The sequence below is a fragment of the Bufo gargarizans genome, chromosome 2 (genome assembly GCF_014858855.1).
Source record: "Bufo gargarizans isolate SCDJY-AF-19 chromosome 2, ASM1485885v1, whole genome shotgun sequence".
Classification (NCBI taxonomy): domain Eukaryota; kingdom Metazoa; phylum Chordata; class Amphibia; order Anura; family Bufonidae; genus Bufo; species Bufo gargarizans.
In genome coordinates this window covers 233,498,644-233,525,787 of record NC_058081.1, presented here as the reverse complement: position 1 = coordinate 233,525,787, position 27,144 = coordinate 233,498,644, and the positions used below count along the sequence as shown (strand labels likewise).

Genomic DNA, 27,144 nt, shown 5'->3' with positions numbered 1-27,144 from the left:
GTCATCAGTATAAAAGTCTTGGTAGACCCCTTTAAAAAACTAACTGTCAGTTTTAATCCCTTAATAACATCCACTGTACATGTCGACTCTTTAAAGATGGTGCCCAGTCTGTAGCAAAGCAAGCTCCATAGCTAGCAGGTGCCTGCTGTTTAATACAGAAGACACCCACGACTAATGTCCGTGACCGACGGTAATGCCGATTGAGAACATTTAACATCTCAGATGCCTTGGTAAAATGTCAAAAGCAATAAACCCAAAGGGCGCTCTTTACGAGCTGGAACGCCTCTCCCCAGCGGAGATCAGGAAAGGCATTCCATAGTGGTAATGAGCCTGAACCCGTAGTAGGCTTTCAGGCACATTGCTTGTATATTACAATTCAGGCCACCAGGTGGCAGCGCGAAACTGTAATATAACTATGCATTTCAGTATAGGATAATGGAAAAAATCACATTACCCTACACAAATTGCAATCTGATGATTGCATGTTGTGCTCCACATGGGGACCTAATAAAAAGTGTAAATAATAGTTAAAAAATAAATAAAAATATATTTATATATCTAAAAATTCAAATCACCCCCTTCCCCCCAAATCAGACTCAAAATACTTAAACAATTATAAAAAATTTACATCATGGGCATTGTAGTGTGTGAAAATGCCCGTATTATTAAAATATTATAAAAAAAAGTATCCCATACAGTGAATGGCGTAATGGAATAAAAATAGCAAAGGTCAATTCGCAATTTTTTCATCACTGCACCTCCCCAAAAAATTGAATAAAAAGTGATCAAAATGTCATAAACACCAAAATTATCAAAAACTACAGATCACCATGCAAAAAATGAGCCATCACACAGCTCGGTAGACATAGTTATGTGGGTCAGAATATGGTGATGAAAAGAAAAAAACAACAACTTTTTTTAGTATCAAATACAAGAAAACTATATATATATATATATATATATATATATATATATATATATATGGTACTGCCGTAATTGTATTGACCTGGAGAATGAAGAGCACAAATCATTTTTATCACATAGTGAATGCTGTAAAAACAAAACCTATCAAACTCTGGCGGAATTGTGATTTTATTTTTCAAATTCCATTCCATTTGGAATTTTATTACCACTACTTTGTATGCCGTATTAAATGGTAAAAGTAGACAGTATAACTTGTCCCTCAAAAAACAAGCCCTCATATGGCTATGTGAACAGAAAATTTAAAAAGTTATGGCTTTGGGAAGGCAGGGAGCAAAAAACAAAAATGTGAAAGTGAAAAATTGCTTCATCGGGAAGAGGTTAAATTGAGAAAAAAAAGCATTATGCCCCAAAATTGCTGCATCCCTAAGGGGTTGAAAATTACTCATTTAACTAAGCATTAGTGATTTATAAGGATATATAATAATATAGACTGTGCAGTTATGGCTTTTCCCTCAGTTCTGAACATTTCAGATTTAATTTTGAAATCAGCATAACAGAAACGTGTATATTTAGTATCAGTAAATTCTGTTTTATCCACTGTAAATATAGATTTTTCCTTGAGCCATTAAGTGAAACAAGTACAGAGCAAATAAGTTACACCTCAGCTTGCTGGAAAGTAAATGCTTATAGTTACAAGTTCATCGTTATCCAGTGGGTTGTGTTGGATATAATCCATGATTTACGGTCAAAGAGATAACTATACTCAGCATTACTATGCTTAAATACACATTCAGATTAGAAAGAATTCTACTGTACTACTTAAGTTGCCTGTTTCTAGAAAAGCTGGATGACAACTATGATAACCACTAGTATAGATTTTAGAGGTTATCAGTAAACTCAGAGGCTGTTAAAAAGGTACTATAATTGTACCTAGAAATTCTGCCTAGTAATACTGCCTAGTTATGCATTCCTTATGCTTCTTTACCCTAGTAAAGCTAGCAAATGACCCCTATATTGTCATCCAACTTTCTCTGAGTACTGAGTCCCTCTATAACTAGACTGATTTCCCACTCAAAGGTCTGAGAAAGTTGGATGACAATTCTTATGGGTGCCACAACTGCAAGTGCCTGCACTGAATGATGGGTTGGCCATCACTCAGTAAAACCTGGACTAACCCTTTAACTCTTTCCTTTCCAGAGCTCACAGCTTAGATAGAGCACTGTTCACATGTACTGTACTGTAAATTTGTGACAATTCCTCCGCGCTTGAAAAGTTAAAAGCAAGTCATGTCTTGAGTAAAATAAAGAGTTTGCAACACAAGATACAGTAATTGTATTGAAGTACATACATGTTCATCCTTCCCAGCGAGTTTACAAAAGTCTTCTCTATCTTGAGTCGCCGGCCAATGAATCTGAAAATGAAGACATTTTATATGTTAGAGCGTTGCAAATATATTGTGAACATCTTGTTTGCATTTCATATTGAGCTCATTACTTTCATATAGTTTACAGTTGAGCGGAGAGGATGACGTGTTTCAGCTGAAGCTAGAATGTAGTGTTCATGTTAGGATACAAGTGTCTTACTGATGACATCATCAATGAAGTGTATGTTTATGATATACCATAAAGTATTAGAGAGCAGTTCCCACCACTGAGCTTGAAAGGATCTGTCCTGAACAGACAAAGTTTACAAAATCCCTCTTGCAACAAAAATGTCATTGCAAACATAATCAACCGCAGAATTAAAGAACTATCATAAATTATAGCTACAGCTACAATGGGCTCAGAGACAGATCCATTAGTTTTTATGAGGTTTTAGGCTGGAGCTACCCATAGATTTTCTTGTAGCATTTTGATTTATTTTACTATCGTATAGTTTACATATGCTACAACAAGTCTTGGTGTAGCCCCAGTCTTAAGGATTTGGGTAAATTATGTAAATTATTTTTAGAAATCTAAAAGTAGTAGCAAAGAATGCTATTGAAACTCTGTTTCTGCCTTCTGCATGGATTGATGTTACCATTTACTGTACCTGTAAACCCAAGTTTTTTTAGGCTTATTTGCACAACATTTTGCAACATTTTGCATTTTTATACCACTCGCTCCAGTTTTGAAAGATCTGTGGAAAAATGGCAATGACTAGCCTGTCGAGCTCATTTAAGCCAAACTCATTACCTGTGACTTTTTAAAGTCTCAAAATTGTCGCAATTTTACTTTGGTAAAGGGGTGACATAGAAGGTGGAGTAACATATCAAGACAGCAGTTTTAGACTGAGAGGGCTTGTGCCAAATTTTCAAGTTATGCCCTATCCACGGGATAGGGGATAGCTAACTGATTGGTGGGGTTGCAACTGCTGGGACCCCCCTCCTGTTCTCTGAATCTGATTCAGCAGCAGGTTGAGCAAATATCCTGCCACTCCATTCATTCTCTATGGGACTTACGGGGATAGCTGAGTACAGCGCTTGGGCATTTCCAGAAGTCCCACACAGAATAAATGGAGTGGCAGAGCACATCCTCAACCCATTTCATCAGATTGGGGGTATGGAACTCTCATTCTCAGGATCAGTGGGGGTTTCAGCAATTGGACTCCCACCGATCAGTTAGTTATTCCCTATCCTGTGGATATGAGATAACTTTGAACTTGGCACAACCCCTTTAAAATACATCAAATGTATCAAATATCATGCAAAAGTATATAAATTTGGCACAAATTACATCAATACAGACTCTTGCAAAAATGACTTTAAAAATTACCCTATGATAAATCTCCCCTGTTGTGTCACATCAGATGTTCTAATCATAACTGTTTTAATGAATAATCTGTCATCAGTGTTCTCTTCTACAACATCATAGTATTGTCTGTGTTGTGGACAAGAATTGCAGAATGCATATGGCTCATATCCATATTTTGCAGATCTGCTGTTTGCTGACCACAAAATGAATAGGGTCATGTGCATGAGGCCTAAGACAGATATATGAATATTTTTTTACCATACAAGAAGTGAAAAGTGGAGGTACAGCCTGCTATTGTTCTCCAGAATCCATCATATTGCTCTATAAGTAGTGTATTTTGCTGGAGAATATGGCACATGCTAATCTCAAATATCCAATGCTGTTGGTTCTCTCACTTAAGCTAGTCCTTGTAAATCTTCCTCCATGGCTACCTACATTATTATAGATGCATAGATAAACTATTTAGTTTGTATAGTGGGATATTAAACACTAAATAGTACAAACCAGTATGGAAATTTGTCTCTAAAACTTGACATATTTAGTGGCAAGCTTTAATCTGGCATCAAAGAGGTGCTGAATTATAAAACATGAATCAGACATAAAACAGTAAAGGAAAAATTAATTGTAGCTCCATTCCATACTTTCTTATGGAAAATACTATGGATACCCATTGTGTCTATATAATATGTTGACAGAAATATAGATAGCAATACAGTCCATTTTATCAATTAAAACTTGCCGATGGATCTCTCTTTACCATTTCATGTAGGCCTCTAATGCCATTTTCAATGAAGGCTTTGAAACTCCATTTGTTTTCTCAGTTGTTTAGAACATTAATGTGGAACATCTGCTTCCTGAATTATCTGTGCCAATATCTGCTTATCAGTCCATGCACACCCAAAGAGTCATTCTGTTTTTCTGATTTTTATTTTTTTATACTAGTTGAATATTTAATCAGGAACCTTATTTGTAAAGTGACTAAAAAATTAAATTATGAAGGAAAGAGCTGGTTATACCCCATAAACTGGGCAATTTCTTACTAGACAGGTGCAGACTGAGAATAAAAAGCAGCGCTGGTATTCACAGCACATCTTTGTGAATTGGTGTATGTGTCCAGCATTGTGTCATAACATTTGCAGTGTTGATAGTCCATTACAGTTTTATTAAATACAGAGGTGGACAGCTAGGCTACTTTCACACTTGCGTTTGGAGCAGATCCGTCTGGTGTCTGCACAGACGGATCCGCACCTATAATGCAAACGCTTAGATCCCATTACAATTATTATTTTTTTTTTTTGTTCATGATAGTGCAAACGGATCCGTTTTGACTTTACATTGAAAGTCAGCGAGGGACGGATCCGTTTGAAAATTGAGCCATACTGTGTCAACTTCAAACGGATCCGTCCCCATTGACTTACATTGTAAGTCTGGACGGATCCGTACGCCTCCGCACAGCCAGGCGGACACCCGAACGCTGCAAGCAGCGTTCAGGTGTCCGCCTGCTGAGTGGAGCGGAGGCCAAACGGTGCCAGACTGATGCAGTCTGAGCGGATCCGCATCCACTCAGAATGCATTAGGGCTGGACGGATCCGTTCGGGGCCGCTTGTGAGAGCCTTCAAACGGAACTCACAAGCAGAGCCCCGAACGCAAGTGTGAAAGTAGCCTAAGCATGAACAGCCATTAGGAAAACAAACCAGAAGCAAGAGCACACCTGCTATTCCAACCTTCTGTCAAGCTATGTGTAACTAAATTGCCAGTTCAGGACTAAGTGCATTTTAGGTGATAGTTGGAGGGAATTAGGGTTTATTCATTGTACCGCACAGCACCCTGCAGCACTGTAGAGGTTAACTTCCTCTTTCTCTGTGTGCAAGTGCTGGGATGTGTGGTGCTGATTAGCCCTGCCATATATTCTGTCTGGTGTGTCTCACCAAGGAACCATGCATCAGGGTCCTATTCTTTCTAGACTTTTTATTTATTATTATTTTTATACAAAAGGTGGTCGAGCTGCCAGGTATACGTCTAAATTCACAAGCTCAAGAGAAGTGGCAATCTTCTTTGATGCAACCAGCACACCTGAGTCCCGCCGGATAGTAGCCTTTTCTCAAAGCAACCCTCCTACGGAATCAAAGTTTCGGGTACATAGTGAAGGGCCGCAAAGTTGAGTGCTAGTTGTGTACAAAGAAGATTGCAGCTTCTCTTGAGCTTGTGAATTGAGACGTATACCTGGCAGTGCAACCACCTTTTGTATAAAGACTGACTCATTGTGATCTTGCATGCATCACACGGAGGTCAGCGAAGCCGATTTGACATCAAGAAACGCAGTGGTGAACTTTTTATTTTGGTTTATTTTATTTTATTTCTTTAATAATTTTTGAAAGATTTCTATTTGTCTGTTTTTGAACACAGTCTGTCTACCATCTAACTTGTGCCAGGTACCTTGATCTGTTAATCTGCCTTTTCTCCATATTGTGCCTGTAGCCTGGATTCTGACTCTGTGCCCTGGTCCTGAGACTGTTTCTTCTGTGCTTTTCTTTAGTGTACACTGTCTACCAAGAGGCTAGAGGCTTGTTGGCTCCCCTGTGACGAGGAGTGAATCCGTGTTCTGGGGTGAGAACCAGGGGACTGCCAGGAAATAGACCAGCGTCAAACTGGTTGGTTGCCACAGTGGTTCCACAACCATAGTCTGTAACAATTATACTGCAAACAAAAAAGTATGGAATAGCACAGTAAACAATACTATTCCACAGAAAAGTATCCAGCACCCCTACAAAAATGTAGACTCAGACCAGACCTCAACATACGTACAAAAATAAATATTTGTAATAAGCTTTAGGACTGTATTACACATGGCCGATAGTTGGCCAGATCAATGCTAACTGAGCATTTGTAGGAACACTCATTAGCAATGATTTGGCAGTGTAATACTGCCTCCGATACCCTGATGAATGAGCAAACATTCGTTCATCAGGCAATGCATATTTTTTAGCATGCTTAAAAATTATTGTTTGCCGAAGGCAAATTGTGCTGTTTAATCATATCTGCTATTGGCAAACAACAAGTAAGTATGGGGACGAGCAATGGCATTAGTGATTCGCTCCTCTCCATACTGTGGAGGAGAGCATTGCATGTAACAGCAGCGGTCTCCTCCATCAGTGAGCAAGAGATTGCTGCAAAGGAACACATTCTTCCTGACAATCATCTGCCTGATCACCCAGCATTAGCCTTACTCAAGAGAAGAACTGAAAACAGTTTTTTAAGGGGAGAGATCTGGAGTAAGGGAACTAGTAGCAGCCCTTTAGGCAATGCAGTGGCAACCATCAAGGCAATATTTATAAGGAGCCAACTAACTGTTCAATATATTTTTAGAGACCCTAGACCAGACACCTTAAACCCTTCCTAACATATGATGCATGGGCTCAGGAGCTGAGTGTGATCTATTCACAGCTTGTGTCAAAACTTTTTATTAAAAAAAAGATAATATAATAGAAAAAAAAAATCTTGAAAAAAAAAACTTGTTGTACGTGCACCATTTGCCCTATTTTAAAAGTGGCCACTATGATGGAGTTGAACAACACGGATGAGAACATTCATCAGACTGCAGTCACCTAGTTACCTAATAAGATGCAATATAATGTATGTGAATTGGGAGGGTCGAGAGGGATAGCTGTTGGCCAAACGAGCACTCTAAAGTGCATGGCCAGCCCTACTGTAATCATATAAAACAATCTGCTAATGCCTGGCTTACACAGTAAGTCAGTATGTCCAGAGGAGGGCAAAATTACAACCTCAGGCCTACAAGATATTTCATAAACAGGTTTATACCTGATACCAGAGAATATTACATTTTGATTAGAAGTGCTTCTTACAGTCCTTTCATTACAATTCTTCAATATATGTTTTCATAGCTCAAGCATAAGTTACATATGACATATACATGGTAAAATGTAATATGTAGTTGGCAATGAAATACTATAATAATATGCAGAAGCCATAACTGGTAGATGAGATAATAGTCATTTTTTATAAAGTCCCAGACTATTTTCATTATAAACTTTTATAACAAAGAGGTATTAACTTTTACGAACATCAAAGATTAAAGGAAAAAGGCTCTGACGTACAAAAAATACGACTACAGTGAGCAGTAAATCAGGTCAGTGCAGAGCTGAAAAGCCACTGTTACACATATAGGAAAATTTAATGTCTGGAAGTTGACGCTTACCATAAATATTTCACTACCAGAAATTGGCAAGTGAATTATTTTTCCTGTTTGAGACATTTGTTTTTTCATGGTCACACAGTGTATTTAGAGTTTCAGGAAATTTTAAGCAATTTTCAATGCCATGTATTTGTATTCAGTTTTAGTTTTATCAGTCTGTTACATTATGTAATATTCTTAGTCTTTTCTTATTTTTAGTTCACAACTTGACATATTAAACTAGGGATTATGTTAAACTCCCCTCAAGCATATTTGTTTCTAGATGGGCTCACGGCCTAATCATTTAACTGTGTGGTCTATTGTAGAGACTATCAGGTCAGATTCCTTACGCTAGATTTAATTTAATTGAAATCACTCAGCAGTGATTATACAGGTATGGGTTTGTTTTAGTGATTTTGTACCCTGTAAGTTATCCCTGGTATTACTGAAGTTATCTGGCAACCCAGTCTTATTCATCTACTCTTCATTTTACTGTGGTCTATTTTTCAAGTCTGTGTTTTTCTCATTATACAGTAAAAGCATGAGAAATGTGTTAGATGGAGACCAATAAATGTTGTGAAATAAATATGTAACTTTTTATGGGCTGGCAAGACATGAAAAATACTGAGTTGTAAAACCTCATTTTGTTAATGAGTGTAACATAGCAAACAGGTTAGATATTTGCAATGAATGTGCCTCTTTTGTGGATTATTTCAAGCCAATACATGTCACGGTGGTGAGTGGGGGGGAAACTCCCCACCGAACACCGAGGGTTAACAGGAATAGAAACTAGGCCTGGACACTGGGGAAAGGGAGCTGAACACCCCCTAATGCCACCCTCATCCTAGCCATGACTCCTATCCATATGAGCGGACCTGGATGGTAGGACGGATCATACACCAGGAACCTCGGAGACTGAGTCGCCCCGATGATCCCTGGAAATAAAGTCAGGAACTAGAGACAACCTGTTCCTTCAAGATACAGATGGACAGGAGTCTCCCACCAGCCTAGATGCAAGGAAAGGGGAAGACACTGAAAAGCAACTGGATTGGCACTTAAGAACCCAGAACAACTAGCACTTACCTGCCGCTGCAACAGGAAGGAAAACAAATACACCAGTAACTGCCTGGACCCCCATGCAGACAGGATGCATGGCGGCCCCAGGCAGAGCTGCTCACTGACTTGTTGATCCCCCTCCGTGGAATCCTGGAGCCCTCTCGCCGAAGGCACAGACAGACAGGGGAGTGTCTAGCAACCATGCAGAACCGTACACACCAAAACAGACCTGACATGGAACAACAACTAGACATACACAAACTCTGAACATAAACCACACCATACATAGAAACAGGTAAGGTAGGAAGACATGTTAACAACGGGATGATATTGATGTCTCACTAGGTGGCCCTTAATAACTGGGCAGATGAAATACCCAGGACAGGAGCATAGCTCCAGCACCAACAGAGGCTGAAGGACAACTCAACCCCAGGCTAACAGCCACAGGCAATATAAGAACCTAGTGACCACACCCAGCCAGGTAGTTAACCAGACAGGGAAGGTAAACAAACCTTAAAGGCCTCATGCACACAACAGTATTTTTTCACTGTCCGCAAAACGGGGTTCCGTTGGTCCGTGATCCGTGACCGTTTTTTTCATCTGTGGGTCTTCCTTGATTTTTGGAGGATCCACGGACATGAAGAAAAAGTCGTTTTGGTGTCCGCCTGGCCGTGCGGAGCCAAACGGATCCGTCCTGAATTACAATGCAAGTCAATGGGGACGGATCCGTTTGACGTTGACACAATATGGTGGAATTGCAAACGGATCTGTCGCCCGTTGACTTTCAATGTAAAGTCTGGAGTCCCTTTATACCATCTGATCGGAGTTTTCTGCAATCCGATGGTATATTTTAACTTCAAGCGTCCCCATCACCATGGGAACGCCTCTATGTTAGAATATACTGTCGGATATGAGTTACATCGTGAAAACTCATATCCGACAGTATATTCTAACACAGAGGCGTTCCCATGGTGATGGGGACGCTTCTAGTTGGAATATACAACAAACTGTGTACATGACTGCCCCCTGCTGCCTGGCAGCACCCGATCTCTTACAGGGGGCCGTGATCAGCACAATTAACCCCTCAGGTGCCGCTCCTGAAGGGGTTAATTGTGCGTATCATAGCCCCCTGTAAGAGATCAGGGCTGCCAGGCAGCAGGGGGCAGACCCCCCCTCCCCAGTTTGAATATCATTGGTGGCCAGTCCCTCTAATAATAGCATTGGTGGCGAAGTGTGCGACCCCCCCCTCCCTCTATTGCATTAACATTGGTGGCAGTGTGCGCCCCCCCCGCCCCCCCTTCCTCCCTTTATTGTTTTAATACATTGGTGGCAGTGTGTGGCCTCCCCGCCCCTTTCCCCCCCCCCGATCATTGGTGGCAGCGGAGTATCTGTGTCCGGCCGGGAGCTCCTCCTACTGGTAAGTGACAGGTCTGTGCGGCGCATTGCTGTCACTTACCAGTAGGAGGAGCTCCCGGCCGGACACAGACATCGCAGCAGCCAGCAGGTAAGTATGATGCTTCTACTATTGCTAAGTAACCATGGCAACCAGGACTGCAGTAGCGTCCTCATTGCCATGGTTACCGATCGGAGCCCCAGCTGCCACCAATGATCGGGGGGGAGGCCGCACACTGCCACCAATGTATTAAAAGAATAGAGAGAGGGAGGGAGGGGGGGGGCGCACACTGCCACCAATGTATTAAATGTAGGTTTGGTGGACCAAGGAGGTCCAAGAGAAAGCGGACAGAGTAACGGGCGCAAATCCACAACCAGAGATCGAGAACAAATTGGTTTATTCAGGACAACGCGTTTCGGGGTGCATGACCCCTTTATCAAGTCTACAGAAAGAAATGTATTGATCACATACATGGAATTTTCTGAATAATAGATAAGTATGAATAATAAAATATGCATACACATGTATAAAAATGTATAAAAGAGTATAAAAGAGTAGATGCGTGGATCCATACTTAAAAAATGAATTCAATTAGATGGAGGGAATAATGATATTAAAAACATATTTCATTGAAGCACTTACTGATAAAAGAGGCATGGTAAAAAATGTGATAATAAAAGTGCTGTGGTCACAAGAGGATTCGTTAGAGGTACCTTGGACGTTGGCATTGGAATGTGCGCCCATAGCTGGCTATCTAATAAAAACTTAATGTTTTGGTGTCACCGCCATGTTGCATAATTCTGGCCGTGTGTAAGGTGCATTTATGCCCTTGCGGAGGCGTGGGGGGTGTGTTTTCGTCCTTGGGGAGGCGTAGGTAAAGGGGGGGGGACACTTTATAAAAAGGGGGGGGGAGAGGGATGTGGTAGCATGTGGGGTGTGAACATGGAGTATGAAGAGAGTGACTGAGAGTATTAAAAGTAAATGGGTGTGTCTGTATGTAGGTGTGGAATTGGCTGGGGGTAATGCAAGAAATCTGGGTGTATAAATGATGACTGAGTCCCAGACGGTGGGGGTCAGGGCGGTATAGGTGTCTGGGGTGGGGAAGAAGAGTATGAGGGGTGGTTATGTAGAGGTTACTGACCTGGTGGAGCCGCTCGTACCACAGCACGTGTGGTGTCTGGAGCAGTGGTTTCACAAAAAGGCGCGCATTGTCTGCGTTTTTGAATGGGCCGACGTTGACTAGCTGGGCACGTGAGGTGGGCGGGACTGGGGTGGTGACACTGGTCGGGGGGCGGAGAGGGGGTCGGGGATGGCTGGAGGAGCTGGAGGTGGGCGGGTGCAGTAATGGTGACGTGGGCCGGTGGGTGGGTCGGGGCGGGTGCTTGGTGCTGCCGGAGTTTGTGCGCTGATCGCATGGAGTGAGCAGAGGAGCTGGAGGTGGACGGGTGCGGTAACGGTGACGCGGGCCGGTGGGTGGGTCTGGCCGGTTGCTTGGTGTTGTCAGGGGTTGAGCGCTCATCGCATGGAGTGAGCGGAGTGGGAGGAGGGAGGGGGATTGAGGGAAGCGAATGGCGGTGGGCGGGTGCTGGGTCAATGACGCTGTCTCGGGGGCGGAGCCGAGCGCTGCCGGAGACTCGGCTCAGAGGATGGTGGAGCAGCCCGGAGTATGGTCGGGGAGTGTAGAGGGAAAGAGTGAGTGACGGGGAGGGGGGATCATACTGGTGAGGTGTAAAGTGGGGGACATGTCAAAGTCCTGCTGGAGTAAATGGAATAAATGAACAAATACATAAATGAATGAATTCCGTCACTTGTGTCCTGCTGGGATGGACTAAAAGTTAAAGATTACAGTCAAATAAGTGAAAGTTTATAATGAAATAAATAAGTTAAATAAACAAATAGATAAATGGATTCCGTCACTTGTGTCCTGCTGGAGTGGACTAAGAGTTAAAGGTTGTGGTCATGCAAATGAAAGTTTGTGGGGAATTGGTGACAGGTCATGCGGTGTTGGTGGGGGATATATATGTGTGTATGAAGGTGTATTTTTATTTTTATTTTTATTTTTATGTATGTGTCTGCAGGGAAACAGGGTGTGTGTGTGTGTGGTGGTGATGGGAGTGATGGTTAATGAATAGGAAAAACGGTATAATCAATCCGGGGTGATGGTTGAGTGACTGGGGAAAAAAGGGGGGGTGTATGGCTGTGGGATGTGGGTGATAGGCTAAAGTGGGATGTGGGGGCGAGAGGATGGGGGGAGGGATGGGAAGGGGGAGGGGGGAGAAAGAGGGAACAGAAGGAATAGGAAATTGGTAAACGAAAACAAAAGTAGGGGGGGGAAGCGGGTTTTTGAGTCAGAAACATCTGTTTTCTAGGCTCTCGTTGAGACCATAAGGTTCCAGCGTTTGTAGTTTGAAGATCCAGAACATCTCTCTTTTTTGGAGTGTTCTGAATCTATCTGGGCAGGTTTCGTTAATGGATTCAATCGGTGTGATTTGGAGTTTAGCAGGGTCTTTGTCGTGACGTGATAAGAAATGTCTGGAAACACTGTGCTTCTGGAATCCGTGCACAATGTTCCACCGATGTTTGTTTAGACGTTCTCTGAGTGTCTGTATGGTTCTACCCACATATTGCAGTCCACATTCGCATTCCCCCAGATATACTATAAATGAGGAGGAGCAGTTCATGAAGGTCTTTATTTGGAACTCTTCTCCTGTCACATTGCTCCTGAATTTTTTTGTTCGGTTGCCGATACTCGTGCAACATTTGCATTGAGCGTGACTGCATTTGTAGCTTCCTATCAAATCTGGGAAAAAGGTTGGGGTGGTTGTTGTGGGTTTTTTCTTTTTCAGTTTGCTGGGTGCGAGTATGTTTTTTAGTGTCCTCGCCCTTCTGAAGATAATCTGGGGTTTGGCTGGAATGGTTTCTTTGAGGAAGGGGTCGTTTTTCAGGATGATCCAGTGTTTTGAGAGGATGTTCCTCAGGGCATCATGATTTGGATTGAACGTGGTGATGAAAGTGGATTGGAATTTGGTTGTTGTCTCAGGTTCGTTGGTTTTGTCCTTCTTCCTCAGGCATTCCTCCTGGCTTTGTATGCTGGCTCGTTTGAACGCGCCATCAATAATCCCTTTGGGGTATTTTTTACTGGTGAATCTTGAGCGTAAGACTTTACTCTGTGAGACGAAGTCCTCCGTCGTGGTACAGTTTCTCCTCAGTCTTTTGAACTGGCTGAAGGGGATGTTGTCTTTCCATTTTTTGTGGTGTGCACTTTTGTAATCGAGGTAGCTGTTGCTATCTACTTTTTTGAAGAAGGTTTTGGACATTATTGTGGTATTGTTGTGGTAGAGAAATAGATCTAAGTATTCGACCGAAGTAATTGAGCTGTTTGATGTGAGACTGAGATTCCACGTATTTGTGTTAAGATGAGAAATGAAGGTGTTCGCCTCTTCTGCGGTTCCTTTCCATATGAGGATCAAGTCGTCAATGTACCTTTTGTAGAAGACTATCTTTTCTTTCCACGGGTGTTCGCTGTAGATGAATTTCTCCTCGAAACGGCCCATATATAAATTCGCAAAACTTGGTGCGAAGCGCGTCCCCATCGCGGTGCCGTTCCGTTGTTTATAGATAGTGCCCTCAAAAGAAAATACATTGTGTTTTAGGATGAAGTTGATTGCGTCCAGGATAAAGTTTTTGTGTGTTTTGGAGAGGAGACTGTCTGTCTCTAAATAAAAGCCTGTTGTTTCGATTCCCGTTTCGTGGGGGATGTTGGAATAGAGGGCTACCACATCCAGGGTGAGCCAGCTGTACGAGGGGTCCCAGGTGATCTCTTTGAGTAGTGTGATTAGTTGAGTGGAGTCCTGTAGGAAGGAGGGGAGATTCAGAACATATTTTTGTAAGAAAATATCTACGTAGTGAGACAGATTGCTTGTGAGTGAATTTATCCCAGAGATGATGGGTCTTCCAGGTGGGTTTTTTTCATTTTTGTGGATTTTTGGTAGATAGTAAAACAAGGCTGTATTGGGATGGTCTATTGTAATGTAATCTTTCTCCTTTTTTGTGAGAATGTGGTCATCTTCGGCTTGTTTCAACAATTTATCCAGCTTCTTTTTGTCGTCAGATAACGGATTGTGGGGGAGAGGTTCGTAATATAGTGCATCTCCCAGGATTCTGTTGGCTTCTTTGATGTAATCTTCTTTGTTCAGTAATATGATTCCTCCGCCTTTGTCTGCATTTCGAATGACTAGAGAGTCATTACTGTTGGGTTCTTTTACTGCCTGTTTTTCGAGCCAGCATACAAAGCCAGGAGGATTGCCTGAGGAAGAAGGACAAAACCAACGAACCTGAGACAACAACCAAATTCCAATCCACTTTCATCACCACGTTCAATCCAAATCATGATGCCCTGAGGAACATCCTCTCAAAACACTGGATCATCCTGAAAAACGACCCCTTCCTCAAAGAAACCATTCCAGCCAAACCCCAGATTATCTTCAGAAGGGCGAGGACACTAAAAAACATACTCGCACCCAGCAAACTGAAAAAGAAAAAACCCACAACAACCACCCCAACCTTTTTCCCAGATTTGATAGGAAGCTACAAATGCAGTCACGCTCAATGCAAATGTTGCACGAGTATCGGCAACCGAACAAAAAAATTCAGGAGCAATGTGACAGGAGAAGAGTTCCAAATAAAGACCTTCATGAACTGCTCCTCCTCATTTATAGTATATCTGGGGGAATGCGAATGTGGACTGCAATATGTGGGTAGAACCATACAGACACTCAGAGAACGTCTAAACAAACATCGGTGGAACATTGTGCACGGATTCCAGAAGCACAGTGTTTCCAGACATTTCTTATCACGTCACGACAAAGACCCTGCTAAACTCCAAATCACACCGATTGAATCCATTAACGAAACCTGCCCAGATAGATTCAGAACACTCCAAAAAAGAGAGATGTTCTGGATCTTCAAACTACAAACGCTGGAGCCTTATGGTCTCAACGAGAGCCTAGAAAACAGATGTTTCTGACTCAAAAACCCGCTTCCCCCCCCTACTTTTGTTTTCGTTTACCAATTTCCTATTCCTTCTGTTCCCTCTTTCTCCCCCCTCCCCCTTCCCATCCCTCCCCCCATCCTCTCGCCCCCACATCCCACTTTAGCCTATCACCCACATCCCACAGCCATACACCCCCCCTTTTTTCCCCAGTCACTCAACCATCACCCCGGATTGATTATACCGTTTTTCCTATTCATTAACGATCACTCCCATCACCACCACACACACACACACCCTGTTTCCCTGCAGACACATACATAAAAATAAAAATAAAAATAAAAATACACCTTCATACACACATATATATCCCCCACCAACACCGCATGACCTGTCACCAATTCCCCACAAACTTTCATTTGCATGACCACAACCTTTAACTCTTAGTCCACTCCAGCAGGACACAAGTGACGGAATCCATTTATCTATTTGTTTATTTAACTTATTTATTTCATTATAAACTTTCACTTATTTGACTGTAATCTTTAACTCTTAGTCCACCCCAGCAGGACACAAGTGACGGAATTCATTCATTTATGTATTTGTTCATTTATTCCATTTACTCCAGCAGGACTTTGACATGTCCCCCACTTTACACCTCACCAGTATGATCCCCCCTCCCCTCACTCTTTCCCTCTACACTCCCCGACCATACTCCGGGCTGCTCCACCGTCCTCTGAGCCGAGTCTCCGGCAGCGCTCGGCTCCGCCCCCGAGACAGCGTCACTGACCCAGCACCCGCCCACCGCCATTCGCTTCCCTCAATCCCCCTCCCTCCTGCCACTCCGCTCACTCCATGCGATGAGCGCTCAACCCCTGACAACACCAAGCAACCGGCCAGACCCACCCACCGGCCCGCGTCACCGTTACCGCACCCGTCCACCTCCAGCTCCTCTGCTCACTCCATGCGATCAGCGCACAAACTCCGGCAGCACCAAGCACCCGCCCCGACCCACCCACCGGCCCGCGTCACCATTACTGCACCCGCCCACCTCCAGCTCCTCCAGCCATCCCCGGCCCCCTCTCCGCCCCCGACCAGTGTCACCACCCCAGTCCCGCCCACCTCACGTGCCCAGCTAGTCAACGTCGGCCCATTCAAAAACGCAGACAATGCGCGCCTTTTTGTGAAACCACTGCTCCAGACACCACACGTGCTGTGGTACGAGCGGCTCCACCAGGTCAGTAACCTCTACATAACCACCCCTCATACTCTTCTTCCCCACCCCAGACACCTATACCGCCCTGACCCCCACCGTCTGGGACTCAGTCATCATTTATACACCCAGATTTCTTGCATTACCCCCAGCCAATTCCACACCTACATACAGACACACCCATTTACTTTTAATACTCTCAGTCACTCTCTTCATACTCCATGTTCACACCCCACATGCTACCACATCCCTCTTCCCCCCCTTTTTATAAAGTGTCCCCCCCCCTTTACCTACGCCTCCCCAAGGACGAAAACACACCCCCCACGCCTCCGCAAGGGCATAAATGCACCTTACACACGGCCAGAATTATGCAACATGGCGGTGACACCAAAACATTAAGTTTTTATTAGATAGCCAGCTATGGGCGCACATTCCAATGCCAACGTCCAAGGTACCTCTAACGAATCCTCTTGTGACCACAGCACTTTTATTATCACATTTTTTACCATGCCTCTTTTATCAGTAAGTGCTTCAATGAAATATGTTTTTAATATCATTATTCCCTCCATCTAATTGAATTCATTTTTTAAGTATGGATCCACGCATCTACTCTTTTATACTCTTTTATACATTTTTATACATGTGTATGCATATTTTATTATTCATACTTATCTATTATTCAGAAAATTCCATGTATGTGATCAATACATTTCTTTCTGTAGACTTGATAAAGGGGTCATGCACCCCGAAACGCGTTGTCCTGAATAAACCAATTTGTTCTCGATCTCTGGTTGTGGATTTGCGCCCGTTACTCTGTCCGCTTTCTCTTGGACCTCCTTGGTCCACCAAACCTACATTTCCCACACTCACCCTTTCGGCGGTTCGGCACCGACCAAAGGGTGTTTTTTAGGACAGAGCCGGCGGCACCAACCAACCCTAATATTTACTCAGCTCTCATTGTAGTTGCATCCAATAGGTGCAACTTTAACAGGTGAGCACATTACCTCTCGTCTGAAAAAAGGAAAATAATCCCTTACATATTCACCCTATGAGCGCCTTCTCTTTCTTTTTGTCTACAACCACCAATGTATTAAAAGAATAGAGGGAGGAAGGGGGGGCCGCACTGGGCCACCAATGAAATTTAAACTGGGGAGGGAGTGGGGTCTGCCCCCTGCTGCCTGGCAGCCCCGGATCTCTTACAGGGGGCTATGATACGCACAATTAACCCCTTCGGGTGCAGCACCTGAGGGGTTAATTGTACGGATCACGGCCCCCTGTAAGAGATCGGGTGCTGCCAGGCAGCAGGGGGCAGTCATGCACACAGTTCGTTGTATATTCTAACTAGAACTTAGACTATACTGTCGGATCTGAGTTTTCACGAAGTGAAAACTCAGCTCTGAAAAATCTTTTATGCAGACGGATCTTCGGATCCATCTGTATGAAAGTAACCTACGGCCACGGATCACGGACACGGATGCCAATCTTGTGTGCATCCGTGTTCTTTCACGGACCCATTGACTTGAATGGGTCCGTGAACCGTTGTCCGTCAAAAAAATAGGATAGGTCATATTTTTTTGACGGACAGGATACACGGATCACGGTCTCGGCTGCAAAACGGTGCATTTTCCGATTTTTCCACGGACCCATTGAAAGTCAATGGGTCCGCGAAAAAAAACTGAGAACGGCACAACGGCCACGGATGCACACAACGGTCGTGTGCATGAGGCCAAAGGAAAAGTGTACACATATGCTGCATAAACTACATGTTGCCCTAGGCAACCAGCTTGCACGGCAAACAACACAGAGACCGAAACATAGCCGTGAGGGTGCTGAGCGGTTTGTACACCTAATAAACGGTTTGCTTACAGGCCTTAAAACATAGTGCAAAATAAATCAAAATGCTAGTAAGCAGTTAGTGAGTTTCACAGGCAAGGCTAATAGTGCACATCCTCCTGGGGCATGAAGCAATCTATCCAGTGCACTCCATTTCTGAACAGTGCATGTACTGAATGAGCTCCCGTGAGGCTTTGAGGCCAGATACGAATACGTCTCCACTGCCTGGCCCTGTCAGTCAGTGGTAGGGGCATGGAATGAAGGCCAGTGAGCAGAGCCTGCAAAAAACTAGGTGCAACAGTACCACCCATATTGCTCCTAGAGGCTCACTTTCACATTATAAAACATCAATATTCTGAAGAATGTGGCACCTAGAAAGACAGCACCAAAACCATAATGTTCAACTGTCAAGTGCACAGGTGTCTCAGGTGAGAGTCTTAATGCAACAGTTTTATCTCCTTCTCAATATCTCTGTATTGCCCAAATGTGGATGCAGTTCTTCAATGGATGGCCAGTCTGTCTCACTAGTGTAGGGCACCTGAAGCAAAATAACCTAAACCATGAACAGTGAAGTCTACAGCTGTAAACGTCTGTTAACTTACCCTGGCTTTCTTGTCAACACACTGTTCCCTTTAATGGTCATCTACCTTCTATAGAAGTCTGTTTTTCTCTCCCTCAGAGGTTTGCTTTGAGCACAATTGCTTTTCTGGCAGCTTGCTATATCACAGGGTTGGTATCTCCCTCTATAAAGACACTTCTTTTTGTGATTTGGCTACAGCTTGTCTGTCTTACACATCAGCAACTACTACACACATCTTCTCTCGTAGCCTACTTGCCAGCAAATTCTAAACCAGGAGGGTATAAAGTAACTCTTGTCTCACAGTAAACATTTTAATAACTTTAGCAGTGAACTGTTGGGTCACTGCACATCTATCTTATATCTTTAGATTTATCTCATATCTATCTATCTATCTGTATGTCTATCTATGTTATATGTTTAAGCACCACATCAATGTTATTGCAATTCACCAACTTCAATATCAAAACAAAAATATAAACTATAGTTATTTAATAGGGGTGTCACGAATATAGAGGAGAAGAGGGAAACAGAACTAGGCATCAAGGCTAGGGAGAGGGAAAAGCTCACCTCCTAGGAAGCCCCTAAACCTGGCCCTGCCTCCTGTCAGCATGTATAGACCCTGAAGGTGGGAAAATACATACGCCGGAACCTAGACCCTAGGAGCCCTGAAATGCCCAAGGTAGTGGCAGGGATTGAGACTACTGGTTCCTTCCCAGGTGAACGAACCAGCATATCCAGGCCTAGTAACAACAAGCACAGGGGAAACAACCAAATACAAAGAGCAGTACAACTTATATTATAGAAAATGGATGAGCAGGAACACAGGTAAGGTCCACACACCAACTCTTCCAAATCCAAGCAGAGAATATCAACCGCATGGTATGAAGTATGAGATCAAACTAAGTAGGGAATGCAGTAATGACCGCAGGCTGCACCTGACAAGAGGTGTGGTCATTACCAAACCACAACACTGAGAATCAAGAGACTATCAGTTAACCTCACGTGCAGTCAGTCTCTCCGAACATCTAACATCTGTCATAGAAGGTAACGTGACAGTACCCCCCCATTCTACGGTTGACCTCTGGATACCCAGGACCGACCTTATCCGGATTAGCCCTGTGAAAGACTTTTACAAGGCGACTGGCATTAATGTCGGCCGCTGGAACCCACATTCTCTCTTGTGGACCGTAACCCTTCCAGTGAACGAGATACTGGAGGGATCTATGGAGAATTCAGGAGTCCACTATCCTGGCGATCTGAATTTCAAGATAACCATCCACCATGACAGGAGGGGGTGACAGGGAGGACGGTTCAGCATCTCTCTTCAGTAATGATTTGTGGAAAACATGATTTTTTAAAGCCTGCGGAAGGTCAAGACAACAGGCTACTGGGTTAATAATGGCAGAGATCTTATATGGACCAATAAACCTTGGGCCTAACTTCCATGAAGGTACTTTCAACTTAATGTTTCTTGTGGACAGCCACACAGAATCACCCACTCTCAGGCCCGGACCACTCATACGTCTCTTGTCAGCCATTCGTTTATACTTCTTGCCCATCTTTTTCAGATTGTTTTGAATTTTCCGCCAAATGGATGACAAAGAGGAAAATATTTCCTCTTCGGGTATACTAGAAGTCTCAGTACCAGAAAATGTGCCAAACTGCAGATGGACCCCATATGCTCCAAAAAAACGGGGACTTATCAGTGGACTACAGTTATTTATGGCGAACTCGTCCAAAGACAAAAAAATAAGACCGTTCCTCCTGATTCTCTGAGACAAAACATCTGAGATAAGTCTCCAGATTCTGGTGGGTGCGCTCAGTCTGTCCTTTTGACTAAGGGTGAAACGCAGAAGAGAAGAACAATTGTACCCCCAAGCGAGTGCAAAACGCTTTCCAGAATCTGGAAACAAACTGAGTCTCCCTATCAGACACCACATCTGAGGGAATACCATGTAGCTTCACAATGTTGTCAACGAACACTTGTGCGAGAGTTTTAGCATTAGGTAGCCCTAAGAATCACAGTTTTTCCTGAGGAATTCGGCAAATCTGTGATAAATTCCATGGACAAATGAGTCCAAGGTCTGGATGGGATGGACAACGGAAGTAGAGATCCTGAAGGCCGAGCATGTGTCACCTTAGCACGTGCACAAGAATTACAGGTTGACACATAGCCCTCCATACATTTATGCAACTCTGGACACCAGAATCTATGAGAGATGAGATCGGCCGTGGATCTGCTCCCAGGGTGTCCTGTAAGAACTGTACAGTGATGTTCTTTGAACACCTTGTTCTGTAATTCAAAAGGAACAAACAACTTTCCCGGAGGACAAGAATTTGCTGCATCTCCCTGGGCCTCCAACACCTCTGCCTCAAGGTCAGGATAAAGAGTGGATATTACTACCCCTTCAGACAAGATAGGACCAGGATCTTCCGAATCCCCCCCCCCCTCCGGGAAGCTACGACATTCTTAATCCTAGGGCGATAGGTGACAATGAAATTAAATCTGGTAAAAAACGACCGTCTGGCCTGCCTTGGATTCAGACATTTAGCCGTCTCCAGATAAGCCAGATTTTTGTGATCAGTAATTACCGTAATGGGATGAACCGCTCCTTCCAACCAATGACGCCATTCCTCAAAAGCCAACTTAATGGCCAGCAATTTACTATTGCCTATGTCATAATTTCTTTCAGCACAAGAGTTTCTTAGAGAATAAAGCACATGGGCGCCATTTACTAGGTGAAGGACCCTGCGACAAGACGGCTCCTACCGCTACCTCGGATGTGTCAACCTCCACAATAAATGGCTGTGACATATCCGGCTACACTAGTATAGGAGCAGAAGCAAAACATTCCTTAACCACTGAAAAGGCATGTAATGCCTCATCAGACCAGACTGAAAAATCTGCACCTTTCTTAGTCATATCTGTCAATGGTTTAACAACAGTCGAGTAATTCAAGATAAATTTACGGTAGTAGTTGGTGAACCCAAACAATTGCATAAGCGTTTTCAGATTTTTGGGTCGATCCCAGTCCAACACAGCACTGACTTTTTCCGGATCAATACAAAAACCCAAAGATGAGAGTAGATAACCAAGAAATACACACTTCTCCATCTCAGCATACAATTTATTCTCCCTTAGGATATGTAACACTTGTCTCACGTGATCCTGATGCTTCTCCATGTCGCAAACCTGCCTACCAGATGATAAAAGATGTCATTAATGAAATGCTGAAAAACAGCAGAAGCATTGGTCAACCCAAAAGGCATGATTAAATTCTCAAAATGACCTTCAGGGGTATTAAAGTCTGTCTTTAATTCCTCCCCCTCCTTGACCCTTACCAGATTACATGCCCCCCTTAAATCCAACTTAGAGAACACCTTGTCACTGACAATCTGATTGAACAAATCTGGGATCAAAGGAAGGGGAATAGGGATCACGGACAGTAATGCAATTGAGCTCACGGAAATCCAGACATGGCCTACGAGTTTAGTCCTTTTTCTTAACAAAGTAAAAACCCTACATCAACTGGGGATTTGGACGGTCTAATATGTCCCTTAGCCAAACTCTCGGTGATATACACTCGCATGGCTGCTATTTCAAGGTTCAGAAAGTTTATACAACCGAGATTTGGGCAATTTAGCTCCCGGAATAAAATTCATAGGGGAATCATACTCTCGATGTGGGGGTAACTCCTGGTCTCCACTTTCAGATACTACATCAGAAAAATCTGAAATAAAGGAGAGCAGAATCATTCCATTCAGTATCCGCAGACCATCTCCTAAATACAGAGCAATAGGTCTCCACGGGGTGCTCTCCCTGCCATAAACCACGTAATTTGGTCTTGGCCTGAGAGATCCGATCCGGGTCATCGTAAATAAGAACCTAAGGCTCTAAAAAAATGAATCTACAGACTGGAGGGAATGTGATCTGGTCATCAGAGAAAAAGCCCAAGACTGAGTGTAAACTTTAAGCCCAATATACATTATAATAACATAGTACTTATCTACTGTATGCAGTTATACACTGAAACTCACCCCTGGATGTGACACATATCTGAAATGCTGGCTATATTGTTAATCATCCAGCTATCCAAGACTGATGATCAAAGCATAAATTTATAATAAATTACACAAATCATATACATAGATGTATATGTGCGTGATAAATATATGCCTAACTGAATTGCACCATAGACGCTTCATTATTTTTTATAGATTTTCAAATATTCTATATTAAAAAAGGGTGGAACGCTGCCAATATAAGCACCTGTAATTCCACATAATGAGCAATGCTACCTTTTGGCTACTACAATAAAAATACCTTTCTGACATATTCATCTTTTAAAGCCATATAAGATATATTGCTATACCATGGTATGATATATGATGACAAATGTTCTCAGAATATGAAGCAATCCAGACTCACATTGTTGACATAATTATTGAACAAAATGGAAAATACATTTCATAAAAGCATAAAAGTGAATTTTATCGGTCTGCACTGAACTAGTCATGTGCATGCCTCTTGTCACAAAGCTCAATTGCCACTTAATGTCAACCAAAGGAAACATGAATTTTCTTTTACTTTTGTGTTTAAAAAAAAGAGAGATACAGCACCTTATGTAATATCGTAAGGGTTATACAATTAATGTCTAAGCTGAAAATGTGCTTACCTCCTAATATTGTGAATGTCAAAACAACTTGATAGTGTGCTGTTTTCTCCACCGTACAGCTGGCGGGTTTCAAATACTGCAGCCTAGATTCCACACAGGCAAAAATAACAACCAGGGGGCACCTTTAAGGGTGAAATCCACTAGTCCCTATAACCAATTCTATACCACTACAACTGGAAGGACTATATAAAGGAACTGCACATCCAAAATGTTAAATGTATGAATCTTTATTTAGTGCCACAAAAATTGAAATATTGTATACAATAGAAACTTTATGTAGGACTTGATATGTCCATACATATATGTGTGCAAACCAGTCCAAAATAAGCACAATGCTAGGTACTTGGACCACCCACAGATAAATTGAATAGAAATGCATGCTATACTAAAACTTGACATCCATGCACTATATAAAGCAACAATACCCAGGTCAAAGTAAGCACACAAGCCAAGCCCCATGCGTATCACTGGAATAACCAGATTCCTCAGGGATACCATTGAGGCAGTTGAAAAATACAAAGCATGGCCTTCTTCCGTTCCCTTCTTACTGGATCCACTTCTGGCTTTGGATTAAAAACTGCTTCAAAAAGCTGTATTTATATGTTTTAAAAAAAATTAAAAATAAGAACCATATTCAAGGCGCTGTCCAGACCATCGGGCTCCCACTGCTGAGATGCTTGTTGTTGGAAAACTTAGTTATCCTGCTTTTGAGTCCATGGTGACAGTGCCTGGAATATGGTTCTTCTTTCATAATTCTTAAAAGACCTCTACACAGCTTTTTAAGGCAGTTTTTTATTAAGTTTTTGAGCCAAAGCCGAAACTGGATCCAATAAGAAAATAACAGTAGAAATCCTTCATTTGTATTTTTCAATCCGTTCCAATCCAATTCTGGCTTTGGCTAAAAAAACAGCATAAAAAACCACCACAAAAGGCTGTGCGTGACACCTCCATAGCTAGTTTTATGCTGTACACTTTTTGGACCCCAAAAAGTAAAAAAATAAATAAAGAAATTACCTGACTTGCTTGTAGCATTTTTGCCATATAGTGTGTGATTTTTTTCAAGGTGTTTTTTTCTTGTATGCATTGCATTTTTATAGGAAAATATGTTCCCCCTGTAATGTCACTTCCTTAATAGGATAGTATGAAAAATGTTTTGTTACAAAAAAAAAAAATTGCAAGACTACCATTTCAGAAACACAACACGTAAAAGTGCATGCAGTTTTTCAAGCAGGGCAGAAAAAAATGGATTAGTGATGAGTAAAAAAATGCCAGAGCATGTTGCATAAAAAAAAAAAAGAAACACTATTGACCCAAAAATGTAGCTCATGGGTGAAAAATGCAACTGCTGAAAAAAAATGTCTGTTTGTGCTGCATTTACTATTTTCCATTGAACTGCATGCACCAGAAACCGCAAAACCCCTCAAACAAAAAGCCTATGTGACACTAGCCAAATTAGGGTTTTGTCTTTCACAAACTGATGGACAATACCTTATATTCACAATTTCTCCCTGATATCCAAAACAGTTCCAGGCATGAAGATGTACCTTTATGGAATATAAACACATTTGCAACCATGTTTCTGAATGCCTCAATGTATACGCAATTTATTCTGGAGGTCAACTATACAGCTACATGTAAATATTACATGCTCATACAACAGTGGACAGCAGCAAACGCTCAAGGTGATTATCAGGTTAGTTCTGATCTGATCATGAGTCTAATGTACTGTACTCATCATCATGTGAGTACAATACAATAGACCTGCAAATAGATAGGAACTGGTTATAATATAGTCAGTTCGGGTGAGGGGAGCCATGGTCGGTCTAGGAGATGGGGCTGACACATAGATCGTGTCTCCTCGACCGATAACGGTCGTGTTAATTGATATGTTTTTGTTAAAGCAATGCATTATTGCCAGTTTATGTTCCATAGGATTACTGATAAGTATTTTGTTATCAAATTCAGACATAATGTTAGCAACGGAGGGGAACGTACTGTTACAAGTAATGGGGGGGTCAGCATAGCATGCATGTGCCATGGATGAGTAAAGGAAAGACACATCTGAGTGAACATCAACTGAATATCAAAAACACACTAAATGTTTGGTTCTTTTTATCCATTAGACAGTGGATATATACTCACTGTGCAAACTAACCAGTTTGACTTTGGGCAAAACCTAAGGGCATTGTCCTGGTGGTCCCCTTTAAACCACATACAGGGATCTGGACTTTGCTGCAGTAAACTAACCAGGCCACAACTTCCTGGAGTGGAGAGACACTGGTGGAGCAGGCTACACTCATAGTCAAGAGACATGCCAGGATCAGGGCAGGCAGAGTTTTTGTATATCCGTAAAAAGGGTCAGGGCAGCCTGCAGAGGAACAAGGTCAATAAACAGGCAGAATTCATACACAAGTACAGTAAAGCTTTGACAAAGGGCTGGAACCAGCAGCTCAGTACAAAATAGGAGACCTGATCAACACCTTAGCATCTGGACAAAGGGAAAAAGGGAAAGATATACTCTAGCAGTACCACAGAGAAGTTTATTGAGCACTAGCCCCAATACACACAAAAGTGAGTGGAGCGACGAGAAGAGAAGCAGCGGCAGGCAAGGGCGACCAGCGTAAAAATAGACCAAACACCCCAACCAACAAGTGCACTACTGCTCCATTCAGAGAGGGAAATCTAGGACCCAACCTTGTTGAGATAGCTGAATAAAGTGGTAGGTTCCCCAACATTTGCCAGCGTTGAATTATTTTTGTGGCAGTTGGAATGGTCAAAATATGAACAGTTGATATTAAAATAAAATTAATTAAATATTAATTAAAATATTAATATTTGTTGATATGTTAATATATATTTATTTGTGTTACTTTTTGACATCATCTATATGTATATTAGTACAATGGTTTATATTTAACTTTAGAAAATAGGCAGATAACTAGCATTTGTAAAGTACATCAACAATATGTTTTTAAGCCCCCTCAAAATGTCATTGTTTGAGCAATAATCTATATAAGTACACATAATGCGAAGGGGCCTTATCTATATTTAATATGGAACACAACACTGGATTTAACCAAAGTCCAGATATAGAACGTCTGAAAATAGATGGCAGCAGATGTCCTACTAGTGCTACAGCTCTTCCCATTGGTAAAGTATTTCTGAATAGTATTTCAGGGCAAAGAACGCATGATGAAGTAAACTGACAGACTGGTATTTACCACAGGACTGGAGAGGAAGGAATGCATTCACATGTTTTCAGTTTTCTATCTAGCTACTAGATCCGAGTAATAGAGAACATTACTGGCTGTGGTTATACAGTATAACAGAGATACGTTAGAAGATACAAATCTAAATGTGTAATATAAAAAAATACAAATAAAATAATACAAATTACATTATAAATATCCAGGAGGTGACCCAATTTTTGCTCATAAACTGTTGAATCACCTGGGAGGTCATTTGACTCAGTATCACAGTATGTACATATTTATACATGTCTAATCAAGATCTGAGGGAAATTGATCACATTTTTAAAAGATACATTCTGGT

General features: G+C 42.3%; 1 protein-coding gene across 1 annotated transcript in view; it reads right to left on the bottom strand.

The window, feature by feature from the left end:
* The window catches only part of SEMA3D (semaphorin 3D), a 164,296-nt gene that overhangs the window by 69,625 nt on the left and 67,527 nt on the right, over positions 1-27,144 (bottom strand). The window contains exon 4 of the mRNA XM_044280111.1: positions 2,273-2,335. Within this exon, the coding sequence (XP_044136046.1) occupies positions 2,273-2,335 (63 nt within the window). The remainder of the gene's footprint in view (positions 1-2,272; positions 2,336-27,144) is intronic.